This window comes from Calonectris borealis, chromosome 1, assembly GCF_964195595.1.
Source record: "Calonectris borealis chromosome 1, bCalBor7.hap1.2, whole genome shotgun sequence".
In the NCBI taxonomy this organism is placed as follows: Eukaryota; Metazoa; Chordata; class Aves; order Procellariiformes; family Procellariidae; genus Calonectris; species Calonectris borealis.
This window is the reverse complement of record NC_134312.1, coordinates 219,777,580-219,801,149: the sequence shown is the minus strand read 5'-3', so window position 1 is coordinate 219,801,149 and position 23,570 is coordinate 219,777,580. Positions and strand designations below refer to the sequence as shown.

General features: G+C 54.1%; 1 protein-coding gene across 3 annotated transcripts in view; it reads right to left on the bottom strand.

Annotated features, from left to right (window-relative positions):
* CLPB (ClpB family mitochondrial disaggregase) overlaps window positions 1–23,570 on the bottom strand; it is a 91,228-nt gene that overhangs the window by 23,866 nt on the left and 43,792 nt on the right. For all 3 annotated transcript variants that reach the window (XM_075140460.1, XM_075140459.1, XM_075140458.1), the window contains 2 exons: window positions 8,983–9,080; window positions 3,905–4,019 (listed from right to left, as the gene is read on the bottom strand). In XM_075140460.1, coding sequence (XP_074996561.1) covers window positions 3,905–4,019; window positions 8,983–9,080 — 213 coding nt within the window. The remainder of the gene's footprint in view (window positions 1–3,904; window positions 4,020–8,982; window positions 9,081–23,570) is intronic.

Below are 23,570 nucleotides of genomic sequence, written 5' to 3'. Positions count from 1 at the left end.
ATTCTTTCTCCGGCATAATATTTATCACAGAATATAATGTGATCTCATTATAAAACAAGACCACAAAACAAAAAAAGATTACACACTTTCAAAAAGCGCCCTCCTTTGGTTTGTAACCTCGGACAGAGGTTTCGGTCGATCCCTCACGAAGCCCGCGCTTCGCCCTGCCGCCTCTGCGCACTCAAGTGAAAAGGCAAAGGAGAGCGAACCGGACTCGGAGTATAAGCGGTTAGGGAAGTGCCCTGGGAGCACAGTCAGAAGCCTTTTAGCTGTTCGTTTGCATGAATCGGTCGTAGATCCAGGCCGCCGTGAGTCCCTGGGATCACAGGAATGACCTGCCTGGTTTTTTCCGACATGGGACGAGATGGAGTATTTAATTTGGATTTTGTTAAAATGAAACAAACACCTACACCCGCTCAGGGGAGGGCATCAAGCTGCCTGCCACCATCGCCCCCAGCACTGGGAGGAATCCTGCACCCTCGGAGACGCCCCGTCACGATCGGTTCATCACCATCCACCCGCTCGCAGTCCTGCCGTCGTCCGTCCTGCTTCACGCAGCAGAAAAGAGCAGCAGGCTGGGGTGTACCCCGTGGAAATGACAGAGAAGGGCTTCTGCCCTCTGCGGCAGAGACGTCAAGCTGTTGGTGCTGCGACTGCGGCAAGCTCTGCGCAGGCATGCGGCGGTCGCGGCCCCCGCGCATCCCCACCACCCCGGACCTGCGCAGCAAACCCCAGGGCGCACGTTCCCTTTGTATTCTCGGCTGAGCCCCTCTGGAGACTGTTCGGATCATGCACCGAGTGACGGATTAAATCAGATTATTCAATTAAGGCAGCCGTTCTAAATTAAACACATCAGCCAGGCTTGGTCAATCTCGAGACGTGGTGTGCGGCAAGTCTCCCAGCCCAGAAACTGCGTCGGCCAGCGCAAAACAGGAGGCGCGTGGAGTCCACAAAGTGGCAGAAAAACCAGCTGGGAATAAAATAAATAACAAAAATAGACAGGAAGTGCTGGAAAGAAAAAGTAATGTCTCCGAAGTCACCCTACTGAAAGAAAACAGCAAAAAGGGGGCAGAAGGGAAGAGGGGGAGGAGGGGACGGAGACTCTCCTGCTACCTTTTGGTCTGATATCCCGAGGCTGCGGGGTATCAAGCACATTCCCTATAATTCAATAAGAGCAACCTCCATAAAGGCAGGCACTTTAATGTGCAGAAACACCACCTGTGTCAGAAACAGGCACTACCCATTAATCAAAGCTTCCCAATTAGCCCGAACTGCTGCCCCCAGGCAGAGCCGCTCTCCGAACACAGAGGGTGTCTGTTGTGTTTGCAGGGGAGAGCTGGCTCTGCCCAGGGCTCCCAGATCACACAGGACCCCTCTTTGTTAACTAGACCGCCGCGGGTCCTGTATTTATGACAGCGCGTTGCTCGCAGTTCTGCCCTGACCTCAGCCCGGTCTTACCTCCCCGTCCCGTTTTCAGGCACTAAACCGGGATGCGCGGACGGTTCAAGGAATTATTAACGGGATCCAGAGGCTTTCAGGCTTTGGACTGGCAAATCGAACCCAGCCCAGCTTGCTGGAGCCTTGATTTCCTCACCGTGTTCTGGCGTCCAGAACGAAATAAACTGCTCGTGAGCTGTGAGAGGCTGCCCCACGCTCGTGACGCCAAGGAGACCCACCTCGCACAAACCACCGGGACCCCTCTTCCCTTTCCCTGCAGGTGCTCTGGTCGGGGCCGAGCGCTCCGTCACCTGCAACGGATGGAGCTGGCCGAGGGACAGCGAGGGAGAAAGCGTAGGGCTCCTCGGGAGGGAACGCGGTGCCTCGGAGCTCGTGGAGCTGCGGCCCCAGGCTCTCTGCAGGGCCGGGCTGGTGCCCCAGGCTTTGCAGGGGTGCTGCTGCCGCAGCAAAACCAGGTTTGCAGCAAGAGATAATAGCATTTGCTGGGCTAACCGATACATCAGACATCACCCCCCTCTGCTCCACAGATGCCCAACACCCTTTCGTCTCGAAGTGCCTAACTGATTAACATAACGAAGTTATGCTCGGAGCAACTGGCTGTGCTCATCTGAAATCCCTGGTTTCTGTTTGGGCCCGTGTGCCTAAAAGCTGATCTGGTTTCTCCCCCAACCCCATCCTCTGGTCTGATGAAAACCATTACCTTTTCCTCCAAACCTCGCTGCACGCTTGTACGGTTCCGTCACAGCCACAAGAGGCCAGACTCCTCATTTATTCCCTGCGATTATTTAATTGTTTTTTTTTAGGCAGTGAAAACTTAGAATTTGAAGCGCAGGAAAAACACCTGAAGAAAAAGGCACCAGCACCCTCCTTTGGGAACGAGGGCCAAGGGGCCTCAGCAGCCCCAGACAGGGGAACGCTAGCTAACGAAATACTCCAGGCTCACGCCCTTTGCAACGGACTCACAGCTGTAAGCCACCACCTGATCTATAGCACAACTAAGGCGGCCTCCCAGACAAAAACCAGCAGAAGCAGACTGGTAAAGGCAAGGTGCCCTGACGTGCAGTCTCTTCAGGAGGCGCCTCGGGCATTCCTCTCTCGCCGCGGATACAGCAAGAGAAGATGGTGTCCCCTCGTACCTGTAAGGGCTCATGGTACAGCGGGGGATGTCGCAGGGACGTGCGGCTGCGAAAGGTTTTGCTTTAACGTTACCTTCAGTATTTACTGGCAACACCTCCAGAAAGGTGGAGATGGAAAGAGCTCAGGAGGCAAATAACCCTTCCGTTAGCTATCATCCATCCCGTCCTCCAAAGCCCGGCTATCTTGTGACTAACCACCACCAAACACACCCCGAGAGCTCAGGAGCGCAACCCCCGCTGACCGAAGTGGGGCCAGGCTCTGAGCCCCAACTGGAACCCCTCTGTTAGGAGGCCAGAAGAGCTTTGTGCCATAAACCGCAGCTGCTTCGCCTGAGCAACCGTTTCCTCAGCAGCAAATGCTTCGTTTGACACAAGAACTAGAGGGCACCAGGCGAAACTATCAGGAGGCAGATTTAAAATGAATAAAAGGGTCTATTCCTTCACTAGCTATGCGACCGCCCGCCAAAGGACGCTGCAGGGGCCGGACATTCACAGGAGATCCAAGGGAAACTTGGACAAATTCATGGAAGAAAAATCTCTCGAGGGCTGCTGCACACAGAGATGGAACTTTTGGTTCAGGGTATTCCTGGCTTGCAAATCGACGGACGTTGGGAGAGTAGAGTGTGGAAATACCACTCTGTATTTGTCTTGCCAGAGCTGCCCATGCTCTGGTACCAGTGACAGGACACTGGCCTCTGGTCTGACGTGGCACACACGGCCAGGAAAGCGTGGCTGAAGTGTGTGCTTGTGTTTTACGTGGAATGAAGCCCCAAATCTGTAAGGGATACAGAAAAATTCCCCAAAGCAGCATGTGTTTGAGGGGCTTCTGTACATAAAGCTGTACGAAACTGCTTGTGAATTATTAATGAGTGATATTTTTAAGACAAATGATCTTGTAAAAAGATCGCTCGATGTTCAAGTGTCACCACATTCAGCCAGCGCGTTTGGCCGAGAACCGCCTGCGTGCTCCAAGGCACGCAGTGGGCATCTGAGTGAGCAGCTTTGGCCTTCCAGCCACTACGCTTAGTCTAGGGGGAAATCGTCCCGAACGAAAGGGCTTGCAGGCACCTCACTGCAGTGCCTGGGAAGAAAGCGTCTGCTGCTGCACCCGAAAGAGCCCCTCCAGTGATGAAGAGCAAGTGTTCTCTCTCACAGCTGAGAAATACCCGCTGGACCTCGCCGTGAGCCCCCCACCAACCTCGGTGAGCTGCTCGGAGGCAGCCTCAGAGCAGGGCTTGAGGGAACGGCCCGCTCTCCCCGTGGAGCAGAAGATGTGGAGGGCAGAGCGGGCGGCGGGCGAGGGGTCCTACCTGCTCCCACCGTCGCTATCGCGCTCTCCTGACCGATGATGTGCTCTTTTAGCCGTTGCTCCAGCGGAAACCTCCGGCGTTCCTCCACCTCCCTCCTGCGCTGCTCCTCCTGGAACTGTGGGAGGGAAGAAAACGTTGGGATCAGAGGCTTTTTGGAGCAACAACAGGAGCAACGGGTACGCGCATAGAGTTTTTCCAGCCCCAGGTCTGCAAAGCCCCGCACGGTGTCTCCCTGACACCCAGGGCAGATGCAGCTCGGTAGCAGTCTGGGAGCAGCAGCAAGAGGAATTTTCTGGATCTGCAGGAGATGGAGGCTGGCTGCCTGGGAACGGAGAGAAGCGGGCGAGCTGCCGTGCCGTGGGCAGCACTCGGGAACCGGCTTTGCAGCTGATGGGAAAACCAGACACGGCACTGCCTCTGACACAGAGGGAACACCGACACCGCTCAAATTTCCTAATGAGCCCTTAACCCGTTACGAGCTTGCTTATTTTGAAAAAATAAGGCCTTGACTATTCTACCTATATTTGTTTTCCCACATCTCCTACACAAAGACTCCACAATACCCCACAGGGCTGGAAGAGCATCGCTGCGTCCTGTGGCGTGCGCTGGGGAAGTCCGACACCATCGCTCTGCAGACAAACCCAGAGCAGCACGCAGGACGGCGCTAGAAAAAGCCCTTTACTGGGGACATTTGCTTTCTCCCACCTCCAGCTCAGGAGGAAGCGGGGCCTTTGGGAGCGGTGACTTAGGTGCTGCTTCCCCCCAGACCGCTTTCTGGAGCCGAAGGCTGAGGTAGTGCAGAGCAGTCTACAGAGCCATCCGACACCAGCGCATCTCCGAGATGCTCGGGGACGGGATACAGGCAGAATCCCAAAGTGGGAGCAGGTCTTACGGTGCAGTGAACTTCTAGAAGAAGGAGGACAAATCCAGTCCCTGCTCATCTTTAGGAAATGCCGCAAAACTTTCCGCTGAGCAGCTTTCCCCATCACAGGCAGAAGTTGGCCATCTCACCAGTGAAACCACTGCTCCGGAAACAACCGTCCCACAAAGCCAGACTTAGCTAAGGACAGAACGTAAAGAGCCCACAGGGTTTGCAGAGTGAGTAACTTAACACACGCCACTGGCCCCATCATTTAACCCCCCTTCCTGAAGGGGAAACACCTCTACCAAAACCAGAAAGCGGTCGCAGAAGCTGCACAGGATCCCCCTGGGATAAACCCCCCAGCCAGGCTGCCAGTGTTTCCTGGGCTAGCAGCGACTCTGACAGAAGCTAAAAAAAAAATAAAGAGCAAACAATCCAATTTTGGCTGGCGCTGTCAGTCCCGTGGGTAACGGAGAGATGCCGTCAGCCCTGATGCCTCACACGGAGCAATAACCTCCCCGCGGATCCCAGCGGGACGGCACTGTGGGACAGAGGCCGGCGTGTCTGCGGTGATCTCCCCAGGCTCCGTCTACACCACGAGCCTCAAAGCACCGCTCTTGCCATGTATCTGTGTCTTTCTATATATCTTGACAAATCTTTTCTTCCTCCCTCCTCTTCTGCCTTTCTTAAGGTGCCGAGAACGCGATCTGTGTTGTCAGGATACCGAACGACTTGCGTGGGTTTAGGGAAGAGGTGCACGAAGAGCAGGAGGGGACGCCCCTCTTCTGCAACGCCCTCTCCTCCCTCCTTGGAAAACCAACGGTGTAGAAGTCCCTGGGTGGGAAGAAAAGTCCCTTTCAGGGGTAAAAGACAGCGCCAGTTACGGTGCTTTTTCCAAGCTGTCCCACTATGGTTTTCTGCTTAGATCTGTTCTGGAGAGACCTGCTGTGCCACCAGGCACCTCGCGCTCGGGTCACGCTGCCGGCCCGCAGCACCCTGAGCAGCCGCCGCAACCCTCTCGGAGCAGGGGACACCGGAATGGGAAAAATCCACCGAGAAAAACCTATTTTAGATCAGTCTGGGATACAACCTGCAACAAAAAGCCCCGCTAGTCTTGGATTTTACAGGAGACACAAGCTTCCACTCCCATTGCCCTCCATCCCCCTGCACAGGTACGCGTCCAGCTCCTCCCACCTCCCGCCTGCTCTCTGATACTGGGGCAGCTGGAGCAGCACATCTGACCCGGGTCTCGCTCCTGCCAGACGTTTCTGCCGGACATTTCGACCTCGTTTGCGTTTGACTTCAGTCCTCAGCGTTGGTGGTGAGGAAACCAGCAGCCGGAGAAAGGAACGCCCGTCCCTGGTTTGCGGCGTGAAACGGAGCCGGCAGGGACCGTGTCCTCGCCCTCTGACAACTGGTCTTCGGGTCTCCTGGTGAAACTCCTACGGCACATCGTTGGCACTCGAGAGGATTACGGCGGTGTTACGTGCTCGGAAAGAAATGCAGCGGTGCCCTGCTCTCGCGTCGAAGGCAACCCAGCTCCTGCGCTCACCCGGGCTAAGAGGGGCTCGTGATGCGATGCCCAAAGAGACGTTAATTTTTAATAAGAGATTCACCCTGTCCGTGCTTTGGCAGAGCTCACCTTGAGATAATAACAGCTGGCTGCCTGTCACTACGATGGGCAATCGTGTTCGCCGGCTTTCGTTATTCGTTATCCCGCACGGCATCCCTGCCAAGCGCGACCGCATTTACAGGAAAACATTCGGAGGGAAGAGGTTCAAAAGCACAGCGCCAGCGGAACCCGACCTTTGCAGCAAACCTGCAGATGGGGAGGGGACTGTATCTTTCGCCTTAGAGGAAAAGGAATTTAAAAGATTAAAGGAAAGCAGGATGATAAACTGCAGAACACGTCAGGGACATGAACTAAGCCTTTGGAGATCTGGACAGTGGTTCTTCCGCAGGAAGGGCAAGCACCGGCTGGAGGTAATTCTGTGGGTTTACAGAAAGCTTAAAATCAGCTTTCGCTGCAAGGCTGCTCTGCCCCTGACACGACGTACAGGGTTGTGCGCGGCTTAACGAACAGACACTTTGCAAACAACCCAAAGAAGACGTTTTTCTCATAAAATATGCTTAAACCAACCACCCGAGGATGTTCGGGATGGGAAAGGCAGACTATGCGTGAGCCACAGCTGGATGTTTGTTGTCTTTAAAAGGTCCGTCAAAGGCGATTCAGTACGATGAAGGGGACCCACGCTCCAGCTCAGGAGGTCCTCACACCACGGCTTGCCAGAAGAGAGCCTGGGGAAAGGGCAACTGCGTGCTCGTCCCGGCTGAAACGCTCCTTAAAAGCCCTTTGGCAGCCACTGATGGAGACAGGAGAGACATTGGATGGATCTGACTGGGCCCAGTACACCAGGGGAAGGAGGAGCTGAATGGCAAAGACAGACTGGTAAGAGCCGAGATCAGTCCTGGGGCTGCTTCCCCCAGTTACGTACAGGAGACACCAGTGTCAAGGGCTACTCCCTTCCTTTCAGCTACACGACAGCTTATTCAAATTTCACCAGGCTGCTCAGCCATTGGAACTAGGCTGAGTCCTAAACACCAGGCAAGTGTGGTTTAGCACAGGGAAAGCACACACAGAATGCTTTTTTTTTTAAAAGAATAAAGGAAATCAAAATAAATTAAAAATACATATGAAAACTCCTTGTTATTCTGTCACAAGGATATGTAAATAAAATCTATGGGATGTGCCCATCCAGTAATAGTTCTGCCAATTCATTCTCTAGCCGTGATTAAAATGAGCAATAAATTCTCAAAGACTCTCGGTGGAATGCAGATACTGGGGTGGATGCAACCCCGGGAGCACCATATCCCCCCCAGCTGAATATTCATCACGAGCTGCCTTGACTGTCTTATGTTTTATATACAAGTACAATCATTTTCATCAGGAGCATCTCTATAGATATATTTCCTTTCTCTCCTCCATCTATTAGTTAAGCATAAAAACCAACGCAGCTTTTCAAACTGTTAGGGGCAGGTTTCCTTGCCAATGCTGGACTCCAGAGACCATTTACCCGGCAGATAATTCCTGCCCCCTCTCCTTTTCGTATTCCAAGTATGTTCTTCTCAACTTTTCTTCCTTAAAACTTGCTCGCAGAGCCGCCCAAGCGACCAAGCAGTGCTCCTGGCTAACAGGAGAGGCCGTCAGCTCTGCAGAGGAGTGCCACGCTAGGGTGTCCTTCGCTGCGATGGAGCACGGAGAGCCCAAGAGGAAAGATCACCGTCCTGGGAGAGGTTTAGCGTTCGGGAGTGTGGTTTTGAACTCCTGCTCGAGCAGTGGTTTTCCTAGGTGAGCACGGACAGCACAGCAGTTTTGACGGCCTGGCAGGTTTAATTCATGGCAAATTAAATTTAGCAAGCGGGGGGACTTTCCTGCCCTGGCTGAGCTGAGATTCTTGGAGAGGTGATGCTCAGGAGGCATGGCTCATCGCTGCTGTGACGGCTTCTTCTACCGACTGATAATTAGTTGCTGCTACTTGAATAAGGCCTCATGCCCGGGAATTTTAAATCCTTGACATCAGGCTGCAGATCCCTCACTGTCTAATAACCTGCTACTCTCTAAATCTACTTACTCCTGGGGTTTTTATTGGAACCGCTACGGCAAATGTGGTGCTCTTCCCTCTGTAAAATACCTTCTAGCAGCGCCTCACGACCAGGACAGGGTGTGCTCCAGCCCGCTCGAGGAGACGGTGAGGCTGGAGGGAGGAGTTGGGCATTTCACAGCCAGACAGCAGAAACCGGTGCCTTTTGCCTTAGACTGGTGCTCGTGAATGCACGGATCCCAGGCCCACAACTGGACTCTCAGACCTGGTTCTTTCACCAGGAGTTCCAGAAAATACCGCAAAACCAAGCCCCTGATACTACCGTATCTTTGCCGAGGGGTTACAGAACAGTATTAGTGGTCCTGTGCAGGTCACTGCTGCGGAGGAAGTGTTAAAATGGAAGAGGAGGGCACACAGCCACGGGCACAGCTGAAATACTTCACAAGTGGTTTTTTTTCCTTATGCATCGTGTCATTATTTTACAGAGACCTCTTCTGAAAAAGCATGGAGGTGTAGGTGTGCTAAGGCACTCCTCCACTGCCCGCACCAGGTCTTCTTCAAAACTGTTCTTGTAGTGGGAAAGGAAACACAAAGTCACGGAATCTCAGGCTCACCTTCGCCTCCGACGCTTTCAGAAGGCTCATGATGTCCCCTTCGCGGGCGTAGTCCAGGGGTGTGTGTCCCATCTCGTTCTTCTGCAGGGGGCTGGCACCTGATGGCAGGAAGAAATTAATAAGATCAGGGGATCAGAGTTCAGTCTTGGGGCAGAACGAGCAGGAAGCAATCTCGTGCCTCCCGTCCTGGTCCCTGTCCCCTCCTAACCTTTGCTCCAGAGGGTATCTGGATCAGAAAGGGACAATGTACAACCAGCGGTTACATGCACGGGTGTCCAGGGAACAAGAAAAGGAATTGTCACTGCTAACAATTGGCTTGGCAGGGAAGGGCTGCTGTGGGGGACGAGAGCACATGGTCACCAGCAGAAAATACAGCTTCACAAAAGCACCCGCTCCCCCCGCTGCGGGAGCCACGTGGGACCATTACGGCTTCAATTGGACACGCTACCCTTCCGCTCTGCTACTCCAAGCTGAGCTGGAGATGGCCGTAGTCTGCAAAACAGCTGCCACCCTAAGCCGCAGGAGCGGCTTCTGGGGGAAAACCACACTCTTCTTTAGAATCTAATTTGAAAAAAAGTCAACAAACCCCAAAGACTGAACTGGAGGGAGTCAGACGGGCACCCTCACGGAAACACACTCGCACGGAGAGAGCTCCCCGCCCCGTCCCCTTCCCAGACACGCTGGATTGCGGAAGAACATGCAGAGTCGAACTGGTCCCAGTTGCGGTGATGGGAAGTATATAGAGGTAATCTTGGACAGGGCAGTGCGAGATCAGGAGAGGGGGGTACTGGGGAATAGCCAGTGATGCTGGCAAGGTCTCACAGGATTAACCTCTGCCGTCTCAGGAGATATCTCAAAGGCAGAGAGACTCAGCACTAACGTTGGTGCACCCTGTGACTCCACAACAGCTTGCTGTCGCCGGCCAGACGCCAAGGGTTATGAGAACGAACCTTCAAATCGGGCTCAAACCCCTCAAGCTGGTGCTTGAGCTGACCACGCCGCCGGTTTCAAAGCTACAGCACTTACTGAGCCTTGCGAAGCAGCCCCGCGAGGGAAGAGCCCGTCGCCCTGCGCAGGTCTGGCCCAGTCGCCTGTAAAACGGAGGGGACGGCGGTGACGAGCTGCTGGGAAGGGCAGGCCGACGGTGCCGGTGCACGACTGCGAGAAACGGGAGCCTGGGCACCGCTACAGCATCCCCGCTCCGCAAAGAGGCTGGGCAAACGCCTTCCGCCCCGCTGGAAACAGGGAGCGAACCGGGTACCTTGGCACAGGCAAACCCGGCCGCAGCTTCTGCTTCTCCACCGCGGGGGAGCGCAGAGCACCAGGAGTGCTCAATAAAAGCGAGCAGCAATCATAATATATGAAAAAAGTGAGCGGACTCTCTGCGCGGGAGCCAGAGAGATTAGCCGTTTCTAAGCATTGGCATCAGGGATCTATATTTGCTTACAGAATGAAAAATGTGCTCCATAAACATTCGACACAGAGTAATTTCTATTGCAAGCCTTGTCATTGCAAATAAAGAATATGATCGAGACAGGTGAGATTATGTACTGCCGAGGCCGGCCACTCAATATCTTTTAAAGAGACAGTGCTCCCGCGGCCCCCCCGCCGCTGCCGAAACCCACCCCGGGTGCGCGCTCCTCCGGGCCGCGAGGAGGGGGGCAAGTTTTCTGGCTTCTCCAAATGATGACCTCCTCGAGGCTAGGCCTGCTCTCATTTCAGATGAAGGTTGAGGGTTTGTTTGGCTTTTCCCTTCCCCTGGATCTATCAATAATGGCTATCCAATATTGGCCTAATCCCCCTGTTAATGGCTTTGACGACTTGACTAATTGCTGCAATAATTGATAGAACCCGACTCCTACAACTGGTCGATTCCAACCTCCAGTACCGGCAGCAATAAAATATTACGCCGCAATAAATAACGGTGTCACGTCGCTTGCTAATAGAAGGTAAAAGCGGCGACGGGTTCGTCAGCGCCCCGGCCTGACCCCCTTGCCCATCCCCACCTCCTCCCTGCCCTCTCCCACCCCGGCAGCTGGCTCCAGCGGCGGCGGAGGGGACGCCAACCTTTGGAGACTTAATAGAAGGCCATTTGTCACCTCCCACTAGCTGTCTGTAGCTGGAGATCGACACCTGGGCAACACCTCGGGCTGTGCGAGTCCGTCGCCTCCTCCCGCACCTCCCTGCTCATATTAGGAGGCCCCGGCTTATAATATTTGATAAATAGCACGCCGGCTCACTCCCAGCACCCGCGCAGCGTCGCGTCGCTGGCGCAGCTGCATAAGGTCACTCATTGGGGAAATATGTTTCTGTCAGCAGTATCGAAAAAAGTTTAGTAGAGTGACAGGCCTCAATTTTTCAAATTTTATTAACTCCATCCTCTTAACAATTTGTCTTGAATTCCTTCAGATTCTGGATAACTGTCAATAGAGCTCGCGACACGGCGGGTGCTGGTACCTGGGTCCCCCTCCCTCTGCCGTCGGGGAGGAGACGGGGATGGCAGGAGGGGGGGAGAGGGCAGGGAGGTGTGGGAGGGTGCCAGGGGCTCGCAGGCGATGCCAGGGGCTCGCGCGGGGCTCGGAGGAGCATCCCAGCAACGGGATCCTCGCAGCCCCCCGTCCTCCCCAGCTCGGCAGCCCTGGGACCCTGCCGCAGGTCGGTGCTCGCTCTCCGTCCTCCGCCGCGGCCCGTCCTGGCAGGGCAGAGGAGCGGAGGTCCGGCTGAGGGCACGTAGCCAAACACGTGCCTGCTGAAGCAGGAACAAGTCTCCTACCTCACACAGCCAGGACGGGGCTCGCAGCGGCAGCAGGGGCCCATGTGGACACCCAGGAGCTACCTTTCTCCAAAGACTGGACACGGAGAGGCTTGGGAAAGCCCTGGGCACTGAGACAAGGAGAGGAGGAAGCGTGAGGACCTCATGTCACGCTGCGAGCAGATGCTGTGAAAGCTCCTGCAGGGACTGCTGCTCTTGGGCATCCTCAGAGGTAACCTCCAGCGGAGCATTTGGGTCCTGGGCCTCCCTTCTGCAGACCGCTCAGGAGGAGCTGCTCTGCGGGCAGAGGGCGCAGCCGCTATGAGCTAGCACGAGATGGTCTACGTCCTGGTGCCACTCCGAAGGTCCTGTCGGCAAAAGAGCCGGACAGAAGTGGTGACCCGTACGGTAGACAAGATGCCAAAATGTTTGATGGTCTACGTCCTGGTGCCACTCCGAAGGTCCTGTCGGCAAAAGAGCCGGACAGAAGTGGTGACCCGTACGGTAGACAAGATGCCAAAATGTTTGATGGTCTACGTCCTGGTGCCACTCCGAAGGTCCTGTCGGCAAAAGAGCCGGACAGAAGTGGTGACCCGTACGGTAGACAAGATGCCAAAATGTTTGACATCTTGTGGTCTTCCTTCGTCTGTGTCCCGAAGAGATGATACGGGGAAGGTGGCAACCAAGCGCTTGGGCGAGTCTCCAGTGCAGAAGACAGCACAGCTTCAGTCAAGAAAGCCATTGAAAGCCGTTCTCTCCAGAACAAAGCCGTTCTCTCCAGAACAAAGCCATTCTCCCCAGAACAAATCCATTCTCCCCAGGACAAAGCCATTCTCCCCAGCACGAAGCCATCTCCAGTCTCCCAGAAGCAGAGCTGCTAACTTCATACATAAGGTTGTCGATCTTGCAAACATCTCTTTACAGCAGGTGTCTAGTCATCGCAAAGTCATTTCAGCGAGGGTTCCTCCAGGTCCCTCCACCCATTCAGGTCCTCATCAGACCCGCGCTGGTGAGGAGAGCGCCCGGTCCGGCCCCCGCCCGCGGCACTGGCAGGGCTGCAGAGCCCACGCTGACACATCGGCACGGACCGAGCCCTCCGCGGGACCAAAGCTGCTCCGGGGCCACCAGACAAATCCAGGCCCAGCCCCAGCTCTGAGCCTCTCCCGAGTGGCAGGGTCGGAGCCGGACAGGTCAGGCAGGGCCTGGGCACGGCAGCCAGCGGCAGCTGGGTTCAGCCCGTCCTCGGCACAGCAGCAGGGATGGACTCCCATCATGGACCTCCGGGACACTTCTCCCTGCTCTTCACGGCACCGAGCAGGCTTCATCGCCTGCGCTGCACCGAGGAGCACCCCAAGCTCTTCCGGCAGGCTCAGTGAGCACCCCTTCTGCCAAAGCCACCGCCTTGGACCCATCGCAGCCCCGCTTGCCCATCCTGTGCTCCAGCACGCTGGAGGGGATTTGGGGAGCACCCCTCTCCCTGCGGCAGACTCGGCAGGACCCAATCCACAGCTTCCCCTGGGGGAAAAAAAACCAAACAAATTTTTCCGGCGAAGCAGACGAAATCCCAGAGAGCAGAGCCTGGAAATCCCCAAGCCCCCGGTGGGCACGCTGCTGAGGATGCTGGAGACGGGCACGGAGAGCCGCTGCCACCGCGACCAGGGAGGCTCTGAGCGGCAGACGAGCACCGGGACGAACCGCACAACTCCGGAGCGCTGAACGCAATTTGCCACGGCAGTTACACCTCTCCCTGGCCCTGTTCAAACGCCGGCACAGCCTGGGATTCACCAGGAGGAAGCAGCCCGTGCTACCTGCTGGGGATAACGCAATGTCATCAGCCATCAGCTTTGACAAGGAATGACATTATTATTGCTCCACATGGCTAGTTAAAGTAATATAAAAAGACTTCTGTCCTCCTGAGTCCTCAGTGATTGAATTAGCATGACCACCCCTTCTTCCAGTAACGTAAACTGTTTTTAAATCAATAAGACACATATTTCACAAGCAGCTTTTAACATACAACATTAATACGGAAGTAGCCACCCCAGCCTGTGATCCTACCAGCCTTTTCCTGCCTGACGTTTCCATAAATACAAGAGACGCATTTCGGGGCACTGCTCCACTCGCTGGGCAATGACCTTTAGCTCTGGCTGAGGACCTGCCCTGCTCCTGCATCGAACGGATCTTCCCAAGGGCTTGAATCTCAATGTGAACATACGCTCCCCCGGGAACGTCCTCAAATCTCATCAAGGGAAGACCCAGAGCAAAGTTTTCAAAGGTACCGGCTGGAAGCAGAAGCTGCGGGCACACCTGAGGACAATTTGACTTAGCACCCAGCCCCACCGCTCTTTCTTGGTGGCATTGTGGTGGTGCATTCCCCCCCCTTCCACTGGGCCACTCCACGATCTCAGGAGCTCCATTGAGCTTTAGCCTTTGTGTACCAGTTGGGCGGTTGAGCGTCCCTTGGCCGTACCAGCCACTCTTGCACGGCTCAGGTGGGGAGCAACAGGGACACCAGCTACATGATCATGGTAGGGAACAGAAACAAGAGATAATTCATCATCTCTGACGGCTCTGAAGCCTTCCCTACCGGGCTCATGGCTCAAGTGGAACGATACCAATGTTACTGTGAAACAATCCCATAATTACTACCCCAGACCACCTCCGACAGTAGCCAAAATGGAAATTTGCTGACGACTAAAGCCAATCATCTTGCAAACCCATAAAGAGCGGTCCCAAGCGAGACCCTCTGAGCTCTCCTGGACCGCAGCGGGCTGCGCCCAGAGTCCCCCTCCGAGTGGGAGCCTCTCAGAGTCCGCAAACTCCAATTTGCGATACTCAGAGGATCACCGGGATTTGGGCTGAAACACTCCTCGGGGCTCAACCCTTCGCCCGTTGGGAAATGCCAAAGCATTTAACGTATTTCACGAGACTCGAGGGGAATTTTTAACAGGTATACCTTTATAAATTCAGCTAGCTTTAGGCCTTTATAAACTCATTTGGCTTTGGTACCATATTCATATGCATATATATATACACATGTATTGATTGATCTAGATCTTTTTGCGCATTTATCTGTACAATTACTAACAAGTATAAGCTGTAGCTCAATTGTTTTAGTATTTGTAGAAAAAAACTTGACTAACTCCTTTTTGTAGCTGCCAAATTGATTAATGCTTAAGTATTGTTGGACTCTAAGTTGCTGCTAAAACCCTTAACCCTTTAGTCATAAACCCTTGCCCAGGTCTGAGACTAAGGGTAGAGCCAGCCGCACCTCGGCTCCTCTCTGAGAAGGAGTTTAGAGAGCAAGGGGTCTGCTCTGAACCTCGTGACCCAACGGGAGGTCCTTCCTATCCCTTTTGTATTAGACATAAACCATTGTCCAAGTCTGAGACTAAGAGCGGGTCCAGTCGGATCTTCTCTGAACCTTGTGACCCCACGGGAGGGTCCCCCTTGCCCTTTTATGCTCAATCTCTGTTCAAATCATTCCGACACAATTCTGACACGATTTTTCCCTGTGTATGCTTAGTCCATGTAATAATAATAGAGTGAACCCGGCCATCGAATTCTGTTAAGTCACGTTTCTATAAATGTCTGTTAAAATCACCCTTTGCCAATACCTTTGCCAGTGATTCTTTACGCGGCCTTAAAGCCACCCATGTGTGACAGGCGTTTGCTCATTACCCCGGCTATGAGAGTACGTGAGATCAAACCCGCTCAGGGTGTGACGCTGAGCCTAATTCTGCCTTCAGTCCCTCCAGTGAAAACACTGGTCTCCATCGGGGTAACTGCTCAGCACGCTTAAGGGCAACGTACGGCCCAAAGACCTAACGATGCTCCTGGGCCGCCCCACCTTGACGGGCGACGTGGGCTTGAGGCCCTGGGCCGGCCCCGCCACGGCGAGCAGCTGCAAGCTCCCGAGCCCGGACGTCTCCCGCACCCACGCGCGCCTAGAGAGAAGCCCACGCGTGCGCACGTGCGGTCCCTCTTCGAGGGGACCACAACATGGCTGAGAAGGTAACTGCAGCTACGTCGCGCCGAACGATGAGGACCGCTCATCAGTGATTCACAACGTCCTCGTTAAAAACGTCAGTACTGTACAACGCAACGATACCACAAACACGAACCACAAGGGGCAAAAAAGATTTAGAAAACGATTCCCCAGCGCGCTGCTGCGCCTGAATGTGGTGATACCACGCAGCTCGGCAGGATTTTCAACATCTACTTCTACACAGCTCCTCGGATCCTTTCCTTCTGTCCCCGAATGAAGCACCGCTTTAATGCGAACCCATAAAAGAACTTTCTTTTAGCCTGACAGCTCAGCCCACCAACACTCCATCAGGAGAACCACAGATGCCGGTGAGGACGGTGCGCGATGCCCTTCTCCCCCCGAATGAGCTCCTCCTGGCTTCCCGGTGGCCGAGACCAGCAGGCTCCGTGAGCGCGGTATCGCGGCAGCGCAGAATATTGCGGCGTCTGAGCCAGGCTCAGTGCCACCACGACGAGCGCTGGTTAACGGGCGGCCCTGGGACGGCAGCCGCCGCACCCGGGAGCTCTTGGGGAACAGGATCTGGGCTCCCTTGGTCCACCCTCACTCTTAAAGCCTGGGAAGCCTTTCCAACCTGAGTTTGCCCAGCATCATCACTAGTTCTTGTCCTGCCGCTCCTTCCTAAAATCCCCCTCGCCGTCTGACTGCTCCCCTGCTAACACAGCCTAGGACCGGCTCACCTCGGTGTGGCTCAGCTCCCAGTGCCTCCTGCGGCCGCTGCTTCCCCGGCCGTGACTCCAGGTCCTTTCCAGAGCCTCCACTTCCCAGGGGTCGATACCACTCTGCACCCCTCTCCCACCGCGCAGAACTTTGCATCTGACTGCATTAAGAACACGTTTTGTCCCAACCGACCAAGGTGCAACTCGTCCATCTCTTGTGGATTTGTTCTCCCTGTATTCACCCAGCCACTACTGCGGCTGTGCGTGGTTTATCATGTATTTTAACACATACCTGACCAAACAGCGTCAAACAGAGTCAAACAGAGCGGGTGCCTCTACGCACAGTTGAGAAAGTGATGTAGGAAGGAAGGGTTCAGGCTTAATGAAGAATAGAGAAGTTTCTGGAGTAGAGACAGTGCACGGAAAGGAGAGATCCTCTAAACCAGAAACATCCAGAGCGGCCGAGACGAAGGTCAGATGCTGACAAGGTCCTCGTGGAGGTGCAGCCTCATCGGCGCTCACAAACCTCGCGAACCAGGCTGAGAACAAACCTGCGTGCGCTTCTGAGAGGTGGCAGCGGCAAAGTCCAAGACTAGGACGCGCAAGCTGGAGCGGAGGCGTCGGAGGAGAGTGATAACAGCAGGTAGGAAGATAGAATCATAGAATCACAGAATCATACAGGTTGGAAAAGACCTCTAAGATCATCGAGTCCAACCGTCAACCCAACACCCCCATTCCCACTACACCATGTCCCTAAGCGCCTCATCTACACGTCTTTTAAATACCTCCAGGGATGGTGACTCCACCACTTCCCTGGGCAGCCTGTTCCAGTGCTTGACTACTCTTTCAGTAAAGAAATGTCTCCTAATGTCCAATCTAAACCTCCCTTGGCGCAACTTGAGGCCATAAGATAATAGCAGGACACCTTAATGCCCGCGTACAAGCTGTACTGCAGCAAAGGACTAAGTCCCACTGGTGGAGCAGTGATGTTAGGTATCAAAGAAAGACTGGAAACAAGAAGAAGGTCAGTAAGTTGATTGTACTAGCCAGTGACACAGAATTGTACAGAATGAAACGTCCTGACCGAGCAGGGAAAACACAGCACTAGGATCAGTCTCTGAGAGACTGAAGGACGCGACGTGCTAAGAAAAACTGCAGGGACTGCAAGGGTAAAAAACATGATACCAATAAATCGATAAATTGGAAAGAACCAGAGAGTAAGAGGTGCCTCCTGAAGCCACCAGTCAGAAAGCTCACCAGACGAGAAGCAAGCCTCAATGCAGTCTTGGACAGCGCAAAAGACCTTCTCCAAAACCTCGGCTCCTCAGCACCACGCTGCAGCAGGACACACGCCGATGCTTAACTTCATTACAAGCAAAACCCGAGGAAGAATCCACGGCCAAGGAGCTTTGTTCCGAAAGAGGAGCACAGGGATCTTGCTAGAAACAAAGCAGCAGCCCACCAGCAGAAAACTTTCAGAAACATGGATGTTAAAGGCTAAAGAAACCCATGCTATTTATTAAAAAGTCTTTATAATGAGAAAAGTTAGGATCTTACGAATAAACCAACCCCCCATCCCTCGAAGCTGCGTCCAGATGAGGAAAACACAACAGAGCATTCGCTCTGGCAAGTTAAATGTAAAAAAAACAGGTCAAAAAGGATTTAAAAGAAGCCCTTGCTTCAGGAGTGAAAACCAGAACCTCTTTTTAGCCATATCAGCCACAGGAGGAGAGTTTCCACGGGTGATCAGGAGGAAGCAGGAGGGCTCGAGATGATGCGAGGAACGGCTCACCGCACTCTGCGTCTGCGGTCACCATGGCAAGGCTCCCACGCCAAACCTCTTACAGGGACGCGCCGCAGGAGCTGCCTCAATTAAGAGTCAGCAGAAACAGTTTTAAAGCATTACTGAGCGTTAACAAATTGCCAGGCCCAGAGACTTTTCACTGAGGAGTTCAAAGGAGCTCAAACACCAAATTATCCACCAGCGCTAACGACTGACGGCTTGTCACATCCACGACAGGACGAGAGCGGAAGGCAGCAGACGTGACACCAATCTGTAAAAAAGACTTATGTAAGGAAACACAGTAGCAGACGTGGAAAAAACCACGTAAGAGGAAAAGTCAGCACTTCTTCGGCAGAAAGCCTTGCCTCCCGAGCTGGGGGCAGTGCCTGCCCTCACTGCTCAGCTGGAAACCGGGATCTGCTCGATGCAGATGCACCTCTGATGTCCAAGAACCTCCGAGTTCCTCACCTAGGAAGCAAGCTGTGACCAGAAAAAGGATCCTCATGGATAAATAATGACTTAAACACTGAAAACAAAGGATTTAAAGGAGAGCAAGTGGTCAGTGTCCTCAGGGGAAGAAAGTTGTCCAAGGGCTTTCTGCTGATGCCTCTGCAGTCAGACCTCTGCGAGTGACTGGAGTGAGGGCTAATACTGACACGACAAAGATGACTACCAAAACTAATTTATTCAGAGCCATTTGAGTGACAGCGATGAGCTGGCAAGCGAAATTCAACTTAGATAATAAATGTAAACCACTGCGCGCGTGGAAGATCAATCTGAATTGCATACAAGCAGTGACAGGCACTGAGCCACCTCTCACCGGGAAATCGGGCACGAGGCTTCGGAGCTGCCGTGAACAGTTCCATGAAAACATCAACTTGCTGCTGAATCGAAGCGGGAATTCGTTCAGAAAAAAGAAAGCGCCGGACATTTGTCCTGCTCCGAGTTTTCCTCCTCGGCGCTCTTCCCGGCTGCTCTCAGAGGGGCAGGGCCGTGGTGGGATGCGGCGTGCTCCCAGCCGCGCCGTGTCCTTGGCACCAGCACTAAGCGACCTGCCTAGAGGAGCCTGCGGGGCAGATGCAACGATAAAAGACAGAAGAAAGAGAGGAATATCTAGAACAGCGCTGGCAGGGCTGAGAAGCACCCCAGATCTCCTGAAACTCAGCCCAACGCTTATTCATTCAGACACGCCGTGTCCTGAAGGCGTTTTGGTGTCCTCGGCACCACCTAAGGCAGCGTTATACGCTTCGGGGTGTGAGCTGCGCAGCACTCTTCTCAACTCAGAACAAGCCCTTCACAGTTCCTTGACCTCTCTTACGCTGTTCAGCGCTGGGACAAGGGCTCTTGCCCTTCTTTATGGGCGGACTCTTGCCCATAGATTTTTCACCCCACTATAAAATTACAAAATACACCAAAATGACCAAATTTGCTTTCAGTGACGCCAGCAGAACCCTGGAAAATAAAGAGCTCTGCAGAAGCATGCCCAGTGCACGTTCCCGGCCAGAACCTGCCCTCCAGAAAAATAACAGTAGAGGACTGTATTTCCCTTTGAATGCATAAAACAGTTCACACGCCTGGCAAATGGGAAGGTTGCAATAGAAGAAAGAGAAAAAAATAAACTAACGTGTGTGTTAAATATAAATACGTTATTTTGGATCTGCCTTCTGAGAGCTCCAGCAGAGAAGCGTGCCCTCCAGCAGTGCTTCTTTGGGCAAGGGTACTGCTGCTGGTGCACCCCCAGCACGGCACGGCATGGCACGGCACGGTGTGGCACGGCACGGCACGGCACGGCAGCCTCCCTCCTGCAGCTCTGCGGACCAGGGCAGCTGGTACGGGGATCACCGTGGCCAGTGCTGGCCTCCTGGGCCTTGCTCAGCACTGCTTGTACCGCTCAGATGCAGACCTGATGATGAGGATGAAGAAGGGGAGCAAAGTTTGCGAGTTCCCTGCACCTGACTCGACACATCTGAGGAAATCAAGGCTTCCCTCAAGACGTCAGAATATTAGCCAAGTCTTATCTCAAACTGCTTTCAACTTGCACAGGTGGTTAAATTCCAACTGCTTTCAGACACAACCTTCTCCAGCAATGCACGGGAAGGACCGGAGCAGGGAAAGGCTCGGGCAATGCGGACTCTCTACTTTGGGCCCAGAAAAACCTTTATTCTTTGCAATGCCTTTTCAAGCGAGTTGACCTACCTGCTCCTTCAAGTCTGGCGTTATTGTGATGTGAGTGTAAGTTGGTTTATGCGTACTTAATACCCGGCTGTGAAAACAATCTACCTTATTCTTGTTTGTAAGGTAACCGTATGGGAAGGGAAGCTAAAGAATCCTCATCTCTCTCTATATCTACACGTGTGCAGAGCTATTAAATTCATGACAAACATTATAGCGCTGTAGAGTTTTGTACCCAGAAACACTTAGAGAGGGATCTATTTGCTCCCCTGCCCTATGGGGAAACTATTCTTAAGCACTCCGACATGGACATAAATGTGCTTGCACTTATACGCTTATTGCTCCCGCCACGGTGGGATGTTAGACGCTCCGATGCTGTGATATGATTGGTGTCTAAATCCCAGTCTCACAGGATTTTAATTACTGGTCTGGCGCGGCTGGGAGTGGAACCTGCTGCCGTCGGACGGAGGGGGTCGATACGCCGGCCCAGAACATATTGAGCCACGGCACTTGCAGACTGTATTGCACTATTTAATCATCTTTTGCAAAATTTACAGTGCAACAGAAGGAATCAATACTGAATTTATCACATTCCCTTGTAAATATGAGCACGGAGAGGGAGAGAGGATTTCAGGCACTCTTGCACAACAGCTGGCCTGGGATGGTGCGTTATAGCAGGCGCCAGACCTGCAGCACAGAGCACCCGGGGGCAGCTACCACCCCCGAAAACACCGACCCGGACACCCCGCCGCCGCCTCGGGCTGCGGCAGGGCTCGGTGTCCTCCGAGGCGCTGGCAGGAGCTCAGGGGAGGACTCGGCGCGCTCCCTCCGACCCCGGGGCCTGGGCGAGAAGGGGTCTGCGAGCACACGGCTCTGCGGGAGCGGGGATGCTCCCCTGGGAAGGGCGCTTACCGCCCACGCCTGCAGGATCCCGGACAGCAAAGGCAGGGTTGTTATTTCACACCGGCCTGGTTTTGCTCAGGAGGACGGAGTTACAGCCGCCTTCTTCAGACGACAAACAGGTTCCTAACCCCAGCTACCGCGAGGCAAAAAACCCAGGGAGGACAGAGCAGCCTGTGGTTTTCTCTTCCCCACACCGGCTTTCCAGAGAAGCACACGCGTTCTCCCTGCAGGCACGCTGTGCAGTTGTAACGGCTGCCAGGGACCAGAGGGACTCCCGGCTCCTGCCGGCTGGCACTGCCCTACCCGCGCCACGCTCCTTCCGAAGCCCGGGCTGCTCTCGAGGCAGAGATCAAGGGTCAGGCAGGAAAAGCTGCCGAGCTTTAGAATAAATGAAATGGGAACCAGCTCATGGGGGAACTCTTCAAGGGACCATCTCCTCTCTTGGGCCTCGGGGCAGCGCTCTTCCATCTCCAGGGCTCAGTGGAGAACCAAGCAAAGCAGAATAATTCAGTAGGTTTAAACTCACTGTACGGTTGCGTCTGAACCTGAGCTGGAAATTTTGGGGGATCCATCTGTTGGGGAAGACCTCCTGTTCAGAGACCGTCAGCCTAGCAGACCTCTGCCAGCTTGACTTCCCCAGTTTCTCATTTATTTTCCCCAGTTTTGCTCTTGCTTACGCTGGTGACTCCCCTGAGCGCAGCGAACCAAGGATGTCGCCTTCTCGGGATGTGATCAGGCCCAAGGTATCTCCTCTTTGTCACCACACGCTGGCTGCTGGGGACCTGGGAGGCCACAGCTGTCCAGCCATGTCCTTCACCCTCTCTATAAGATCGGAGCCCTTTCCATCTGGGATGCAACTGAAAACGCTCCGAGACATATTATGCAGAATTCAAACACAAGAAAGCCAGCTATGATTACAACCTGGTTTTTCCTGAGAATACCACAAGCACTCTCACGTCCTGATGTCAAAGACCATCCCTCGTGACTCTGGAAGTCACTCACCCGTCATTCGTCCTGGTCACTATATCTGCCATTATCCGGTACCGAACAGGCGAGCGTGGGGCATTACCAACACACGCACTGCGCTGAATTTACTGGCAAATCGAGTTCAGAAGTCTGCGTTACTGCAGCTTCAGCTAAAATGTTTTCATAAATGTATGTTCTTTCCCTCCTCTCTCCCTCTCTTTCCGCCCCCTCTAATTAGAGATGCGTGCACTGAGCTGACTCGATCGCTCGCCTTTTGCAACAGAGACAGGAGCACGAGGCCGAGGCGTGCGGGAGTCTCGCAGGGCGGCCGGGGCGGCGAGGCTGCTCCAGCGAGACGCGGCTGGGGTCCCCACCCCAGCTCCGCTCCCCGCTTCCCCAGCCACGTGCTGCCTGACCTCGGCTACTCAGCCTCTCTGCACCCCCCAGACCATCAGGCCCAGTCCAAGGGATTGGAAGCGCTGGGATGAGAGCAGGGACCAGGGCTGGAGTCACACCAAGGGTCCCGCGCAGGGAGAAGGAGGCAAAGGGTGTTTCAGAGCAGGCGTTTCATAGAATCACAGAATCATTAAGGTTGGAAAAGACCTCTAAGATCATCAAGTCCAACTGTCAACCCAACACCCCCATGCCCACTACACCATGTCCCTAAGCGCCTCATCTACACGTCTTTTAAATACCTCCAGGGATGGGGACTCCACCACTTCCCTGGGCAGCCTGTTCCAAGGCCTGACCACTCTTGCAGTAAAGAAATTTCTCCTCATGTCCAGCCTAAACCTCCCTTGGGGCAACTTAAGGCCATCTCCTCTCGTCCCATCGCTGTTACTTGGAAGAAGAGACCGACCCCCCCTCGGTACATGCAGGAAGAGCCTGGTCAGCCTGCGCGCTGGCTCTGGGAGGAGACGGAGGCAAAGGGGATTTCTGGAGGTGAGAGGTAGAAAGCAAGGTGGTCAATGGTTAGGAGAGTGCTGGGGAGAGTGAGACACATAACGAGGCTGCCCGGGTTTGGCAGGAGGAGATGCGTCTGTCCCGGTGACGGGGATAGAGAGGGCAGTCACTCTCTGAAGGAGGGAATCGCTCTACTTCTAAGCAAAGGTCTGAGACGCAAGGCACCACCACCCACCTGCTCAGCAGCACCCTGCATTTTCAGCCAAGGCAGCTGACAGCTCAGCCAACCCCTCACTGCACGGACACACACACGAAACACACCTTGGAAAACCACTTGGAAAAGCACGTCAATACCCACGAAAAATGCCCGCGGAGCTGTGAAGCACCAGGGAAACCTTGCTTCTA